At 41.9% G+C, this 17,255-nt stretch overlaps 1 protein-coding gene across 1 annotated transcript in view; it reads right to left on the bottom strand.

Moving 5' to 3' along the window:
- Positions 1–17,255, bottom strand: part of LOC118368573 (GTP cyclohydrolase 1) — a 43,715-nt gene that overhangs the window by 3,111 nt on the left and 23,349 nt on the right. The window contains exons 3-5 of the mRNA XM_035752775.2: positions 15,098–15,153; positions 648–679; positions 179–263 (exon numbers count right to left, since the gene is read on the bottom strand). Of these exons, the coding sequence (XP_035608668.1) occupies positions 179–263; positions 648–679; positions 15,098–15,153 (173 nt within the window). The remainder of the gene's footprint in view (positions 1–178; positions 264–647; positions 680–15,097; positions 15,154–17,255) is intronic.

Genomic DNA, 17,255 nt, shown 5'->3' with positions numbered 1-17,255 from the left:
TTGTGAGATTATGTATTAATATTAATTTGTGTGTATGCACCATCCAGCCTACATTCCAGAAAAAAATTGACAAACGATTAGCAACTAAAATTCCATAGTGTATCTTTAATGTCTGTCTGTATGGGCCTGTTAGTATCAGTGGTGAGTGTAAAAACCAAAAAGGGAGAAAGAGACATACGTTGCCTCGATGACGACGCCCACCCCAGCAGGCTGCAGAGCTTCAGTGATTGCCACAGCGATTTGTTTGGTCAACCGCTCTTGAACTGAAAGAGAACAGACGGATAAACAAGGTCCAACTCAGAGAACGTCAAAGAGCAAAGTCAAACCTCTGACATCATCGCCTATGACATGGTAGGTTCATGGCAGGTTATTGGTTATAAGGTTTGTTCTAGGTTCCAACAACAACACTGTTACCAGTCAACCAACTGACCATCTCCAAAAAGTAATAGAATTTTAATGGAATTACTCAAATGTTGTTACTGTAGTAATTACAGTGTAAGTGTACAGGTATAAGAACAACTTAATGTAAAATGTTACATAAAACAACAATAAAAATACACAAATACACAAAAGCTCTAGGTGCAGCTCATTTTATTGTCCGTCAACTATCAAGTGTATAAATTGATTATTAAAAAGTATGGAAGTACCTTGCAGTCGACGGCTGTAGATTTCAACAATCCTGGGGAGAGATGAGGGGAAAAGGCAGGATGAAATACTTCCATTACATGGGAAAACCCAAGTGGCAGGATTTACAATGAGAGGCACAGAGAGGCTTACATAGACAAAGAGGGATTACACATTCTTCAGGGACAGAGTGGAGACTTGAGAGAGACATGAGAGCTCTTCACAACAGAGGTCGCATTTTACAGAGTCAGTCAAATAAGTTGTTTTGTACTGGTTCGGACAGGTTGAAGTTCCTAAGAGATTACACTTTTTACAAGTGGGTTGGTATGCTGTTGTAATTTGTGTGTTTAAAGAGTAGACATCCAATTCATCACAGCAATGATTATACAGAATTTGTGAATATACAATGACTGTGAAATTGGATGATCTATCAACAATAGGAGTTTATCTGCTACAGTGTTTCTTCAAAACCCATATTCTTCAGATCCAATAATAACTTTGATTTTTTTATGTATATGGTGGTAATAACTGCTTTTGACATTTTATTGAAAATATTCTGCAATTAGTCTTTGATTTAAATAAGCCCCAAGTCAACATTCACCACAGGCCTGTCGGTAAACTTTCCAAATGTCGACAAAACAAAATACATTAGACATGGTGGGATCTGTCTGTAAAATGATATTTATGAGCCAATATTGATACAATAACCAATATATCGCCGTAAACTTGGAGTCATGAAATGGTATGTATGTGTGGTCCTCATACTATGACTCATGAAAATATGCAGTTTTAGGCTACAGATGAAATACTTCACTGGGGGTTGAAAGTGCACATGAGCGTGATGCTCATTTCCAATAACTATCAAGGGTTTTATTCTGATGACATGATTGATGCTTGACTGCCGTTTGACAAATAAAAATAATCTTGCTCTTTTGTCCATAATAATCTCATCATATAGGCTACACCCCACTGTATCTGTGATGAAGCTGTTGGCTGGAGCACATTTGCCAAAACCTGAGCAGGCACAATTGCTATACAGTACAACTTTTTTTTGCGACAAAAAGTCCCGAATATATTCCATTTTTTTATTCAGTACATGGCTATTTAACAGAAAAAGTTATTGTTATAATTGTTTTACATTTTACATTTTAGTCATTTAGCAGACACTCTTATCCAGATTGACTTACAGTAGTGAGTGCAGACACTATTCGTACTTTTTCCCTTTTTCTTTTTATGTGCGCCACATCATCACGCACAGCCTTTTATCTGCAACAAGTCAATTTGATGAAAACATCTCTGGTGGGAAAATGCGCTTATTGTTTTTATGTAGAATTTTTTATATTTGCATGAAAATCTTTCGCCAATTGGATTCGAAACTTAGCTACTAATACTGATAACCACCAGTGAGTCAACGTGAGTAGGAGAACGGCGGGTCATACTAGACTCGTTATAGTCTGACATCCCTTCCACTTTGAACCAATGCTCTTTTCCAAACATGACCTCTCCTATCGCTGTAGCTCTGTCACTCTACGCAGCAAAATGCCACAGAACAAGAGGATTACGAAGACTTTCAAATGGGCAGATGCATCGATATGAAGGTATAAAGGTGTTGCATCCATCTCAAAGAAGCTCATTGGTTTTTGGGGGGGGGTGCAAAGCCAAACTCTGAGTTCACTTCATAGAGGCCGATACCTCAAGTGTACTCTACAAAAAAAAGTACTGCAGGTGTAGGACAGCCCAACCCCCAAAGTGACTCTTTACACTGTATGCAATAATTCCCTAGTATTGTCTTAGGAAGTCAGTTTTGTCCTTCTGTAGCACAGTTGGTAGAGCATGGCGCTTGTAACGCCAGGGTAGTGGGTTTGATTCCCGGGACCACCCATACGTAGAATGTATGCACACATGACTGTAAGTCGCTTTGGATAAAAGCGTCTGCTAAATGGCATATATTATTATTATTATAGTTTTCTCTGCATAATCTCACCAACCCCCTCTTGTCTCACCTCTAAGAAGCAGAGGTTCTGCTATCTTTATACCCTGTAGGTCTGACATCTGATTGGAAATTAAGTCAACAGTAATGCTACTGGTCAACAACTCCAATTTTGAATCCAAACAACTCAGATGTTAGTTATCACTTTTGCCTTATGGCAAGGTGCTCCATCATGCTGGAAAAGGCATTGTTCGTCACCAAACTGTTCCTGGATGGTTGGGAGAAGTTGCTCTCGGAGGATGTGTTGGTACCATTCTTTATTCATGGCTGTGTTCTTAGGCAAAATTGTGAGTGAGCCCACTCCCTTGGCTGAGAAACAACCCCACACATGAATGGTCTCAGGATGCTTTAATGTTGGCATGACACAGGACTGATGGTAGCGCTCACCTTGTCTTCTCCGGACAAGCTTTTTTTCCGGATGCCCCAAACAATCGGAAAGGGGATTCATCAGAGATGACTTTACCCCAGTCCTCAGCAGTCCAATCCCTGTACCTTCTGCAGAATATCAGTCTGTCCCTGATGTTTTTCCTGGAGAGAAGTGGCTTCTTTGCTGCCCTTCTTGACACCAGGCCATCTTCCAAAAGTCTTTGCCTCACTGTGCGTGCAGATGCACTCACAACTGCCTGCTGCCATTCCTGAGCAAGCGCTGTACTGGTGGTGCCACGATCCCGCAGCTGAATCAACTTTAGGCGACGGTCCTGGCACTTGCTGGACTTTCTTGGGTGCCCTGAAGCCTTCTTCACAACAAATGACCCGCTCTCCTTGAAGTTCTTGATGATCCGATAAATGGTTGATTTAGGTGCAATCTTACTGGCAGCAATATCCTTGCCTGTGAAGCACTTTTTCGTGCAAAGCAATGATGACGGCATGTGTTTACTTGCAGGAAACCATGGTTGACAGAGGAAGAACAATGATTCCAAGCACCACCCTCCTTTTGAAGCTTCCAGTCTGTTATTCAAACTCAATCAGCATGACAGAGTGAACTCCAGCCTTGTCCTCGTCAACACTCACACCTGTGTTAACGAGAGAATCACTGACATGATGTCAGCTGGTCCATTTGTGGCAGGGCTGAAATGCAGTGGAAATGTTTTGGCGGGGGATTCAGTTCATTTGCATGGCAAATAGGGACATTGCAATTCATCTGACCACTCTTCATAACATTCTGGAGTATTTGCAAATTGCCATCATACAAACTGAGGCAGCAGACTTTGTGAAAATTAATATTTGTGTAATTCTCAAAACTTTTGGCCATGTCTGTAGGTAGAGTAAATTAAAGTGACTATGCATAGATGACAACAGAGTGTGGCAGTGGTGTGAAGATGGGGGGATAATGCAAATAGTCTGGGTAGTCATTTGACTAGATGTTCAGGAGCCTTATGGTGAAGCTGTTAGAAGCCTCTTGGACCTAGAATTGGTGCTCCGGTACCGCTTGCCGTGTGGTAGCAGAGAGAGCACTAAGAGTGAATGCTTACTTCTTCCTTGAACCACAGACTTAGATATCACATTCTTTGAGACCGTTTGAAGCAGAGTTTAGTAACAAAGTGTTACAAACATCTGAATAGTTTCATAATTGTATTAAATTATGATATTATCACACAATAATGTGAGTGTCTGGAGTCTTTGACCATTTTTAGGGCCTTCCTCTGACACCACCTGGTATAGAGGTCCTGGATGGCAAGAAGCTTCGCCCCAGTGATGTATTGGGCCATTCTCACTACCGTCTGTAGTGCCTTGTGGTCGGAGGCCAATCAGTTGCCATACTAGGCAGTGATGCAGCTAGTTAGGATGCTCTCGATGGTGCAGCTGTAGAACCTTTTGAGGATCTGAGGACCCATGCCAAATCTTTTCAGTCTCCTGAGGGGGAATAGGTTTTGTCGTGCACACTTCACAACTGCCATGTTGTGCTTGGACCATGTTAGTTTGTTGGTGATGTGGACACCAAGGAACTTGAAGCTCTCAACCTGCTCCACTGCAGCCTCGATGAGAATGGGGGTGTGCTCGGTCCCCTTTTTCCTGTAGTCCACAATCATCTCCTTTGTCTTGATCACGATGAGGGAGAGGTTGTTGTCCTGGCACCACACAGCCAGGTCTCTGACCACCTCCCTATAGGCTGTCTCGTTGTTGTCGGTGATCAGGCCTACCACTGTTCTGTCATCTGCAAATTTAATGATAGTGTTGGAGTCGTGCCTGGCTGTGCAGTCATGAGTGAACAGGTAGTACAGGAAGGGGCTGAGCACGCACCCCTGAGGGGCCCCTGTGTTGAGGATCAGCGTGGCTGATGTGTTGTTACCTACCCTTACCACCTGAGGGCGGCCCGTAAGGAAGTCCAGGATCCAGTTGCAGAGGGAGGTGTTTAGTCACAGGGTCAAGGTGTTGACACAAGGTGTTGAACGCTGAGCAGTAGTCAATGAATAGCATTCTCACATAGGTGTTTCTTTTGTCCAGGTGTGTGGAGTGAAAGGGCAGTGTGGAGTGCAATAGAGACTGCATCATCTGTGGATCTGTTGGGGCGGTATGCAAATTGGAGTGGGTCTAGGGTTCCTGGGATGATGGTGTTGGTGTGAGCCATGACCAGCCTTTCAAAGCACTTTATGTCTACAGACGTGAGTGCTACGGGTCAGTAGTCATTTATGCAGTTTACCTTAGTGTTTTTGGGCACAGGCTCTATGGTGGTCTGCTTAAAACATGTTGGTATTAAAGACTCAGACAGGGAGAGGTTGAAAATGTCAGTGAAGACACTTGCTAGTTGGTCAGCACATGCTCGCAGTACACGTCCTGGTAATCCGTCTGGCCCTGCGGCCTTGTGAATGTTGACCTGTCTAAAGGTCTTACTCATATCGGCTGCGGAGAGCGTGATCACACAGTCTTCCAGTACAGCTGGTGCTTTCATGCATGTTTCAGTGTTATTTGCCTCAAAACGAGCATAGAAGTAGTTAAGCTCGTCGGTTGGCTCGTTTCACTGGGCAGCTCACGGCTGTGCTTCTCTTTGTAGTCAGTAATGGTTTGCAGGCCCTGCCACATCCGACGAGTGTCAGAGCCGGTGTAGTACGACTCGATCTCAGTCCTGTATTGATGCTTTGCCTGTTTGATGGTTCGTCGGAGGGCATAGCGGGATTTCTTATAAACTTCCAGGTTAGAATCGCGCTCCTTGAAAGCGCCAGCTCTTGCCTTTAACTCAGTGTGGATGCTGCCTGTAATCCATGACTTCTGGATGGTGTATGTACATACGGTCACTGTGGGGATGACGTCATTGATGCAATTATTGATGAAGCCCATGACAGATGTGGTGTACTCCTCAATGCTATTAGAGGAATCCCGGAACATATTCCAGTCTGTGCAAGCAAAACAGTCCTGTAGCTTAGCATCTGCTTCATCTGACCACTTTTTTATTGATCTAATCACTGGTGCTTTCTGCTTTAATTTTTTCTTGTAAGCAGGACTCAGGATGATGGAATTATGGTCAGATTTGCCAAATGGAGTGAGAGGGAGAGCGTTGTATGCATCTTTGTGTGTGGACTCTAGGTGGTCCAGGTTAGGTAAAAATGATTTAAGTTTCCCTGGATTCCGTTTCTACTAGGAGCGCAGCCTCTGGGTGAGCGTTTTCTTGTCCGCTTATGGCGGAATACAGCTCATTCAATGCTATCTCAGTGCCAGCCTCTGCCTGTGGTGGTATGTAAACGGCTAGAAAGAAAGAAAATAAACTATTTCGGTAGGTAGTGTGGTCTGCTGTTTATCATGAGAAACTCTACCTCAGGTGAGCAATTGCTTGAGACTTCCTTAGATATTGTGCACCAGCTGTTGTTTACAAAAATACATAGACTGCCAACCCTTGTCTTACCAGACACAGCTGTTCTATCCTGCCGGTACATCGTATAACCAGCCACCTGTATGTTGATATTGTCGTTGTGCAGCCACGACTCCGTGAAGCATAAGATGTTACAGTTTTTAATGTCCCGTTGGTAGTTTAATCTTCCCAATAACTCGTCCATTTTATTGTACAAAGATTGCATGTTTGCTAGCAGAATTGAGGGGAGTGGCGGTTTATTAGATCGCCTCCGACTTGTCAGAAGGCAGCCCGCTCTCCGGCCTCTCTTTCTCCTCTTCACGCAGATCACTGGGGGTCGGGGCCTGTTCCCGAGGGAGCCGTATATCCTTCGCCTCGAGCTTGTCAGAGTCGTGAAGGAAGAAAAAGGATTCTGCCTGTCCGTGGTGAGTAATCGCAGTCCTGATGTCTAGAAGTTATTTTCAGTCATAAGAGACGGTAGCGGCAACATTATGTACAAAAAGAGTAACAAAAAGTTACAAACAACGCAGATAAACGAGAAGGAGAGCTTCTGTTGTCTTTACATCCTGTAGGTCTGATAACTTCTAATCAGTTAACTCAACAGTAATGCTATTGGTCAACTAGTCAGATGTTATAAAGGGTTCTCAGATTCCTTCTCTTTCTCTTTTTCGTTCCTGACATGTACTGGTAAAAATACACTCTTTCTTTCTCTCTCCGATAAACATTTTAATAGGCTGATTGCATAGTCTTATCATGGGTCGCATGTGAGGTATATACAATACCTTCAGAAAGTATTCACACCTCGAGTTATTCCACATTTTGTGTTTTTAAAATTGATTTAGGTGTCATTTTTTGCCAGCAATCAACACAAAACACTAATGTCAAAGTGGAAGAAAAATGCCAACATTTGTAAATAAATAAATAAATGTGATATATCTTGATTAGATAAGTATTCAACCCCCTTGAGTCAATACATGTTAGAACCATCTTTGGCAGCGATTACAGCCGTGAGTCTTTTTATGGTAAGTCTCTAAAAACTTTGCACACCTGGATTGTACAACATTTGCCCATTATTTCTTTTAAAAATTCCTCAAGCTCTGTGAAATTGGTTGTTGATCATTGCTAGACAACCATTTTCAGGTCTTCACATATATTTTCAAGCAAATGTAGGTCAAAACTGTAAATCGGCTACTCAGGAACATCCACTGTTTTCTTGGTTAGCAACTCCAGTGTAGATTTGGCCTTGTGTTTTAGGTTATTGTCCTGCTGAAAGGTGAATTCATTCATCTTCCAGTGTCTAGTGGAAAGCTGACTTAACCAGTTTTTCCTTTAGGATTTTGCCAGTGCTTAGCTCCATTCCGTTTATTTTTTATCCTGAACTACCCAGTCCTTAAGGTTTTCAAGCATACCCATAACATGATGCCACCACCACTATGCTTGAAAATGTGAAGAGTGGTACTCAGTAATGTGTTGTATTGGATTTGCCCAAACATACACTTTGTATTCAGTACAAAAAGTGAATATGCTTTGCCACATTTGTTGCAGTATTACTTGTCTGCCTTATTGTAAAAAGGATGCATGTTTTGGAATATTTTTATTTCTGTACAGGTTTCCTTCTTTTCACTCTGTCAATTAGGCTGGTATTATGGAGTAACTACAATATTGTTGATCCAACCTCAGTTTTCTCCTATCACAGCCATTAAACTCTAACTGTTTTAAAGTCACCATTGGCCTCATGGTGAAATCGCTAAGCGGTTTCCTCGCTCTCTGGCAACTGAGTTAGGAAGGACGCCTGTATCTTTGTAGTGACTGGTACCTTTACAGGAAGAGTTTACTGTATTTGGCTTGTAAAAAAATATATATGTTTTTTAGAGCCTAATTCATACAGTCCCATTTTCACCACATTCTTACCGGGATAAGCCTTTTGTATCTCCTGTGCACATGCCAGCAAGTGCAGGAGTGGGAGCAGACGTGGGGCAATGTGGGAAGGCTTCTATTTTAATAGATCCATTGAATCACAAATAAACCCATTATTCATTGGTTTTAGGCAGGTCCTCAGAAACATTATAAGACTAATAAAATCTATTTTCAAAAGAATAGAATGGCATATTGTGAGTTGAATTATGTTATTGGCCTGTACAGCCTATATGCTACATGGCAGCGTCATGCACATGAAATCAATAGTTATTATGTTCATTAAACAGACAAGACACACTTAGGCTACCCTAACCACAGTCAACACACATATATTTTATAGTATTCTAAGAATATAATGAAACATAACAGAATAAAATACTAATTATATTTTTCCCACACAACTTGCGTCACGGCAACTTGTGGAACCGCTGTCATATAAAAAAGTTATATTTTGAAACAGAGCCCAAGGCAAGCCCATACTTTTTCGATCTTACTCTGCTTTGTTAGAGAGCAGGCATAGCCTACAGGGTCTTACATTGAGAGTATCAATTCAATTCAAGGGGCTTTATTGGCATGGGAAACATATGTTAACATTTCCAAAGCAAGTGGAGTAGATAATAAACCAAAGTGAAATAAACAGTGAAATAAACAAAAATTAACAGTAAACATTACACTCCAGGCACGGCGCCAGGATTTTCTCTCTCCGGGTGATACGGTGGGGCTTGACCAATACGTGGGGGTGCTAAGAAAATAGTACATTTTCATGACTATTTACAAGTGCATTTATTCCATATGCATAATCAGACAACTGTGCATCGGTAATAATGTTTCGGGTGAAATGGCTATTGGCTGAAATGGCTACGTCAGAATTGAAATGAATAATATCCAAAGTGCAGCCACAACGAGAAGTGCAATGCATTTAGCCTATGCCTGTTAACTGTGCACACACACTTGTAAAACGAACTGGCTATCATGCCCAATCTTAGTGATTATATTTCTACTGCAAACAAAAATAACTCGTAGGCCGACAATATACATGCATCCTGCTGTGCATTGGTTATAATGTTACGGATTAAATGTCTAATGTCAGAAATGAAAGGAATAAGATCCACAGTGCAGCCACAACGAGAAGTGTATTTACCCAATGCCTGTCAACTGTGTACACATGGTGTAAAACGAGCTGCCTATCATCACAATATTAGCGATCATATTTATATTGCAAAAATACTTTTAGGCTGACAATATGCATGCGTCTTCTTGATCCATTTAGATCCAGATCAGCGAGATTGAATAATGTTCCCACAACCAGACAGGCACACTGTCAATAAATAAAATACCTTTCAGTTACTCACCAAGTGTTGTTTTATAGAAGGACGATGTTGTCGTGGTTCAGTGCACATGAGTCTATAATCTACTGGACATCCAGGGCCTTGGTTCTTTCTGCTTATATGGACAGGCAGGCAAGGTTGTAAAGTTGAGGGTTTGCCCAGTATTTCATTCTGTATATCATGCATGATGTGTGTATTTAGCATTTCTAGGATTATCTGAGATTTTCTGTGCAACTGTTTTGTCGAATTTGCCTATGACCTGTAAAAGTTCAAGGAAGTTTCCCTTGTTGACAGCCATGTCACTTTCTACTGTATGTCTCCTCTCTGTGAAACACAGGCAGTCAGGAAAGCTGATACTAACTTTTTTAACTGAAATTTGCATCCTGTAGTTCAAACTCAAAAAGGTTCTGGGACACTGTAAAGTCCATGGAGAATAAGAGCACCTCCTCCCCGCTGCCCAATGCACTGAGGCTAGGAAACACTGTCACTACCAATAAATCCACAATAATTGAGAATTTCAACAAGCATTTTTCTACGGCTGGCCGTGCTTTCCACCTGACTACCCCAACCCCAGTCAACTGCACAGCGCTCCTCGCAGCAACTCGCCCAAACTTCCCCCCCTTCTCCTTCACCCAAATCCAGATAGCTGATGTTCTGAAAGAGCTGCAAAATCTGGACCCCGACAAATCAACCGGCCTAGACAATCTGGACCCTCTCTTTCTTAAATGATCTGCCGAAATTGTTGCAACCCCTATTACTAGCCTGTTCAACCGCTCTTTCGTATCGTCTGATTGGAAAGCTGCCACGGTCATCCCCCTCTTCAAAGGTGGAGACACTCTAGACCCAAACTGCTACAGACCTATATCTATTCTACCCTGCCTTTCTAAGGTCTTTGAAAGCCAAGTTAAACAGATCACCGACCATTTCGAATCTCACCATACCTTCTCCGCTATGCAATCTGGTTTCCGAGCTGGTAATGGGTGCACCTCAGCCACGCTCAAGGTCCTAAACGATACCATAACCGTCATCGATAAGAGACATTACTGTGCAGCCATATTCATCAACCTGGCTAAGGATTTCGACTCTGTCAATCACAACATTCTTATTGGCAGACTCAACAGCCTAGGTTTCTCAAATGATTGCCTCGCTTGGTTCACCAACTACTTCTCAGACAGAGTTCAGTGTGTCAAATCGGAGGGTCTGTTGTCCAGACCTGGCAGTCTCTATGGTGGTGCCACAGGGTTCAATTCTCGGGACTTTCTTCTCTGTATACATCAATGATGTCGCTCTCGCTGCTGGTGATTCTCTGATCCACCTCTACGTAGACGACACCATTCTGTATAACTCTGGCCCTTCTTAGGACACTGTGTTAACTAACCCCCAGATGAGCTTCAAATGCCATACAACTCTCCTTCCGTGGTCTCCAACTGCTCTTAAATGCAAGTAAAACTAAATGCATGCTCTTCACTGCCCGCACCTGCCCGCCCGTCCAGCATCACTACCCTGGACGGTTCTAACTTAGAATATGTGGACAACTAGAAATACCTAGGTGTCTGGTTAGACTGTAAACACTCCTTCCAGGCTCACATTAAACATCTCAAATCCAAAATTAAATCTAGAATCGGCTTCCTATTTCGCATCAAAGCATCCTTCACTCATGCTGCCAACCATACCCTCGTAAAACTGACCATCCTACCGATCCTCGACTTCGGCAATGTAATTTACAAAATAGCCTCCAACACTCTACTCAACCAATTGGATGCAGTCTATCACAGTGCCATCTGTTTTGTCACCAAAGCCCCATATACTACCCACCACTGCGACCTGTACGCTCTCGTTGGCTGGTACTCGCTTCATACTCGTCCCCAAACCCACTGCCTCCAGGTCATCTACAAGTCTCTGCTAGGTAAAGCCCCGCCTTATCTCAGCTCACTGGTCACCATAGCAGCACCCACCCGTAGCACATGCTCCAGCAGGTATCTCATTGGTCACCCCCAAAGCCAGTTCCTCATTTGGCCGCCTCTCCTTCCAGTTCTCTGCTGCCAATGACTGGAACGAACTGCAAAAATCGTTGCATGGAAAATCTTTCTGATCAGTGATACATGAGCAAACAAATAAGATGAGCTATACCACCTCCACTTATTTGCCCAGCCAGAGAATTAACCAAATATACAAACGGCGATTCAGTGAAACAAAATCACATTGATTGATTAATATGAGTCACAGGCTTTTGGTTGGAAGTAGACCTAGGCTACTCAGCGACTGAAGAGCAAAACAATCCACTTGCTAAACTACATGCTGGCAAAATGTTCTGATCAGTGATAATACATGAGCCAAGTAAAGAGGACCATTAGCAGTACTCACTTCAATTTAGCTAACATTTCTCAAGCCTAAATGTAGCCTAACCAATATCCAAATGGAGATTCAATGAAAACAAAAATCTGACATTGGTTGATTTATCAAGACGAGTCCCCACGCTTATCTCAAAGCAGCGTGAAACGGTGCTGAAATAGATGAACACACGCGGGTAAGCTACTGCTTCAAATGAATCATGACAATTGGATGACTTTTGGAGTTTCAGTATGCAACAATTTGATGCCTTCAATTGCATTTAGCCTACTCTATTCCAATATTTACGTCATTGAGTGATATTTATTAATAATTTATTTATGGGTCCACCCTGTTGTGGTTGAGAAAACAGTTCATGGGGGTGGGCTATGCAAAGAGATGGGTGAAGTGACATGCCTCGCTGTCACGTCCTGACCTTAGTTCCTTTTTTTATATCTCTATTTTAGTTTGGTCAGGACGTGAGTTGAGGTGGGCATTCTATGTGTTGTTCTATGTTTTTGTATGTCTGTGTTTGGCCTGTTATGGTTCCCAATCAGAGGCAACTGTTTATCGTTGTCTCTGATTGAGAACCATACTTAGGCAGCCTGTTTTCCCACTATGATTTAGTGTTTTTGTTGCACCATCCAGAACTGTTTGTTTGTCGGTTTGTTGTTTTTGTTCAGTATTCATCTTTATTCAAATTATTATGAATACTTACTTAGCACGCTGCACTTTGGTCCTCTTCTCCTTCTCCCGATGACAATCGTTACACTTGCAAAGTTTACAACTGGCAGGAGGATAGTAGTAACGGTCACTGCCTAGCAACTTTCAAGAGTGTAGTGCGTGCCAATGCCGCATCAGCATTACAGCTACATTTCATATGAAGCCGTTCGCAGAACTTTACCACAATCATGACTAGGGCGGTTGGCAGAAATAAAAATAGAGGCTTTGTCGCTGGCAAAAGTAGGCAAAAAGTTGGCAGGATGCTTTAGTTAGTAGAAAAATATCTTAGTTGGAAAGGTGTATGGGTGTATTAATACATCAGCCAAAGTGTAATTAATAGCTTCAGCATGCTTAATGGGATATTCGATGTCTGATTTATTATTTTTACCCATGTACCAGGAGGTACCCTTCTTTGTGAGGCATTGGAAAACCTCCCTGGTCTTTATGGTTGAATCTGTGTTTGAAATTCACTGATCGACTGAGGGACCTTCCAGATAATTGCATGTGTGGGGTACAGAGATGAGGCAGTAATTAAAAAAGCACTTACTGCACACAGAGTGAGTCCAGGCAACGTATTATGTGACTTGTTAAGCACATGTTTACACCTGAACTTATTTAGGCTTGCCATAACAAAGGGGTTTAATAATTATTGACTCAAGACATTTCAGCTATTACATTTGAATGAATTTGTAAACATTCCATTTTGACATTATGGGGTATTGTGTGTAGGACAGTGACACAAAATCTAAATTTAACCAGGTAATAATGCAGGCTGTAACACATCAAATGTAGAAAAAGGCAAGGGGTTTGAATACTTTCTGAAGGCAATATGCACATTATATATAAATATTACTCCACTTTACAGGTATTGTAAATCACATCACTTGGAGGTATCTTTGTGGTTTTAGATATATATTGTGTTATGTTGTGTGTGTGGTCTGTGTGTTTGTGTAAGCACTGGAGTATCAGCTTGTGTGCTACCAGAGTGTATAAGACCATGTGCTTAAAGTTTGCATGCGTAACTGCCTGAGTGCGTGCCTGGTGAGATGTCCGTGAGTGAGACTCCAGGCCAGGGAAGGGAAGTAAGAATAGGTGTTAGTGAAAGGGGCTCAGATATTGGGGTCAGGTGGGATCAGAGTCCTTGCTTGTCACTTATACACTCCTAATCAGCTTACAGCTCCACCATGAGCAGCCTCTCCACTTAAACAGCCCTACTGTAAACACTAGCGCTATGCTAAAACTATGTTGTTATCTGAATGCTACATTGTAGAAGCTAATGTACCGCTAACCCACTAAACCCAGGACCAGCTTACTCCGAGTTACAACATGAGTCAGGTTCTTAGTTCAGACTCATCATTGCTAAGTGTTCTAGTTCCTATTATTTAATAAGTGACCGTACTGTACTGTCTGAAGGACTCACAAAGAACAGATTACATATTCACACATGATGATACTGCACGAGTCTAGGTAATCCCAATCCCTCCAATATCACAATAATCAACCTTCCTGTTATTATTTTTTTGTCATATGAATTCGGAACCTTGATCGGTTCCCTGGTATATTGACAAGAATTTAAATAGCTAACGATACCTACACACTGAAGAAGGATATTAAAGCCTCTACAGGATCGGTGTCCCGACCTCGGGACGGTTGAGCTAACGAAGGCTAATGTAATTAGCATGAGGTTGTAAGAAACAATCCCAGAACACAGACATTTCGGATATGGGCAGCAAGCTTAAATTATTGTTCATCTAACCGCACTGTCCAATTTACAGTAGCTATTACAGTGAAAGAATACCATGCTATTGTTTGAGGAGAGTGCACAATTATGAACTTGAAAATGTATGAATAAACCATTTAGGCACATTTGGGCAGTATGGATACAACATTTTTAATAGATATGCAATAGTTCATTGGATCAGTCTAAAACTTTGCACGTACACTGCTGCCATCTAGTGGCCAAAGTTTAAACAGTGCCTGGGCTACAATAATTCATTATGGCCTTTCTCTTGCATTTCAAAAATGGTACAAAAAATATATATATGATCTTTTACCAATGTTTTATATTCTCCTACATTCATTTCACATTTCCACAAACTTCAAAGTGTTTCCTTTCAAATGGTATCAATAATATGCATATCCTCGCTTCAGGTCCAGAGCTACAGGCAGTTAGATTTGGGTATGTCAATTTAGAGGAAAATTGAAAAAAGGGAGCGGATCCTTATTAAGTCGAAACATTTGGTTATGCTATCCCTGAACCAGTCAACATTATTTAGAAAAACGAAAAATTAAGTACGTTTTTTGCGACATCTTTTTGTGTGCGGAGTGCTGACCCATTAAATGTTTTGTTATATCTTTGGCAACAATAGCAAACAAACTGTTAAACTGTCCATACCCTCTTACCTGGCCAGCTTGCTGAGGCCCAGCACCCTTTTATTGGGGAGATAGCCTATGTGGACCTGGGGGAGAAAAGAGAGACCATGTCTGTCATTAGTGATGTCCAAGATCCTTACTATAGCATATCCACAACCACAGACAGCAAATCATGTTGCCCCAAATTCTGCAATCCCCAGACAGACCTAACTGGTATGTCAATGTACAGTATACACTCAGTGTACAAACCATTAAGAACAACTTCCTAATATTGAGTTGCACCCCCCATTTTGTCCCCAGAACAGACTCAATTTGTCGGGGCGTGAACTCTTCAAAGTGCCGAAAGCATTCCACAGGGATGCTGGCCCATGTTGACTCCAATGCTTCCCACAGTTGTGTCAAGTTGGCTGGATTTCCTTCGGATGGTGGACCATTCTTGAAACACGCAGGAAACTGTTGAGCGTGAAAAACACAGCAGTGTTGCAGTTCTTGACACAAACCGGTGCGCCTGGCACCTACTACCATACCCCGTTGAAAGGCACATCAAACTTTTGTCTTGCCCATTCACCCTCTGAATGGCACACAATTAATGTCTTAATTGTCTCAAGGCTTCATAAACCTGTCTCCTCCCTTCATGTACACTGATTGAAGTGGATTTACCAAGGGAAATCAATAGGGGATTATAGCTTTCACCTCAATTCACCTGGTCAGTCTATGTCATAGAAAGATCAGGTGTTCTTAATGTTTTGTACACTCAATGAATCTCAGTGGTGGACTGTGTTAGCTCGCTAGGCTAAAGCCTAGGCAACACAAGCCTTCAGGTCTCAGGCAAGGTTACTCATTACACAAAAAAAAAGTATTATATTGGGGACCCATCATACCAGTGGAGGCTCCTCAGAGGAGGAAGGGGAGGACCATCCTACTCAGTGAATTACATATAAAGGAAAATTGTAAAAAAAACATTGAATAAGTTATCCTATTTAGATAAATCTATACTAAATACATTCACATGTCACCAAATAATTGATTAAAACACACTGTTTCGCAATAAAGGTCTACAGTAGCCTCAACAGCACTCTGTAGGAAAGCACCATGGTGTAGCCGGAGGACAGCTGGCTTCCGTTCTCCTCTTGGTACATTGACTTCAATACAAAACCTTGGAGGCTCTTGGTTCTCACCCTCTTTCATAGACTTACACAGTAATTATGACAACTTCCAGAGGACGTTCTCCAACCTATTATAGCTCTTGCAGCATGAACTGACATGTTGTCCACCCGATGAAAGGATCAGAGAATTAATCTAGTACTGAAAGCAGAAGCTACAGCTAGCTAGCGCTGCAGTGCATAACATGTGGTGAGTAGTTCACTCAAAGAGAGAGAGAAAGACAATAGTTGAACAGTTTTCAACAAATTAATTGCTTCAAAAATGAAGGAGAAGCAAGAGAGAGAAAGAGAGAGAGAAAGATTTAAAAAATGACAAACTTTCAGTTTCACTTACTTAGCTAGCCAATGCAGCTGGCTAGTTTAGTTACTCAAACACCCAAACATTCAAACAGAGGGATGCTATGTTAGCTAGCTGGCTATGACTATCCAACATAACACTGTAACTCTTCCAAGTCAAGGTAAGCTTTTGGTTTAACTAATTTATTGCCACCAGGGCCCGTCGGTCTATCTGCTTACTGACTATACACTAATGTTACTGCATGATTGTAGCAGGTTTACTAACACATTAGTTCTATGTTGACTAGAACGTTACTTTAGCTAATAATGGGGACAACGATGTAGGCTGTGTGTAGCGGTTATGACATGGTTTGGGCTTGGAAAGGTTTTTTCACCTGGTCACATACAGCTGATGTGTTGTTCATTCAAGTCCACAAAACAAGGGAAAAGGTGAGAGGAGAGTGAATAGAGGCTAGAACTGCTGATTCTATAAAAAAAAATGTTTTGTCCAATATACTGTTGGACTAATGATTACACCCTAGATAAGCTAGGTGCGGGCAAGTGTGCAAGGCGGTACTGACTTGTGTCACGGTCTGTCCATGTGTCACTGTCTGTCATCTCAAATTCTTCTCTCAACCTGTGTGCACCTACGTTGTAAACGTTCATTCATAGGCTAGGTTCAACCTCATGATGGTTATAGGGGAAATTAGAGTATCATGTAGTAGCCTAAACCTATCGATGTTACATTG

This window comes from Oncorhynchus keta, chromosome 35 (genome assembly GCF_023373465.1).
Source record: "Oncorhynchus keta strain PuntledgeMale-10-30-2019 chromosome 35, Oket_V2, whole genome shotgun sequence".
Taxonomy (NCBI): domain Eukaryota; kingdom Metazoa; phylum Chordata; class Actinopteri; order Salmoniformes; family Salmonidae; genus Oncorhynchus; species Oncorhynchus keta.
This window is presented reverse-complemented; position numbering and strand designations above follow the sequence as displayed.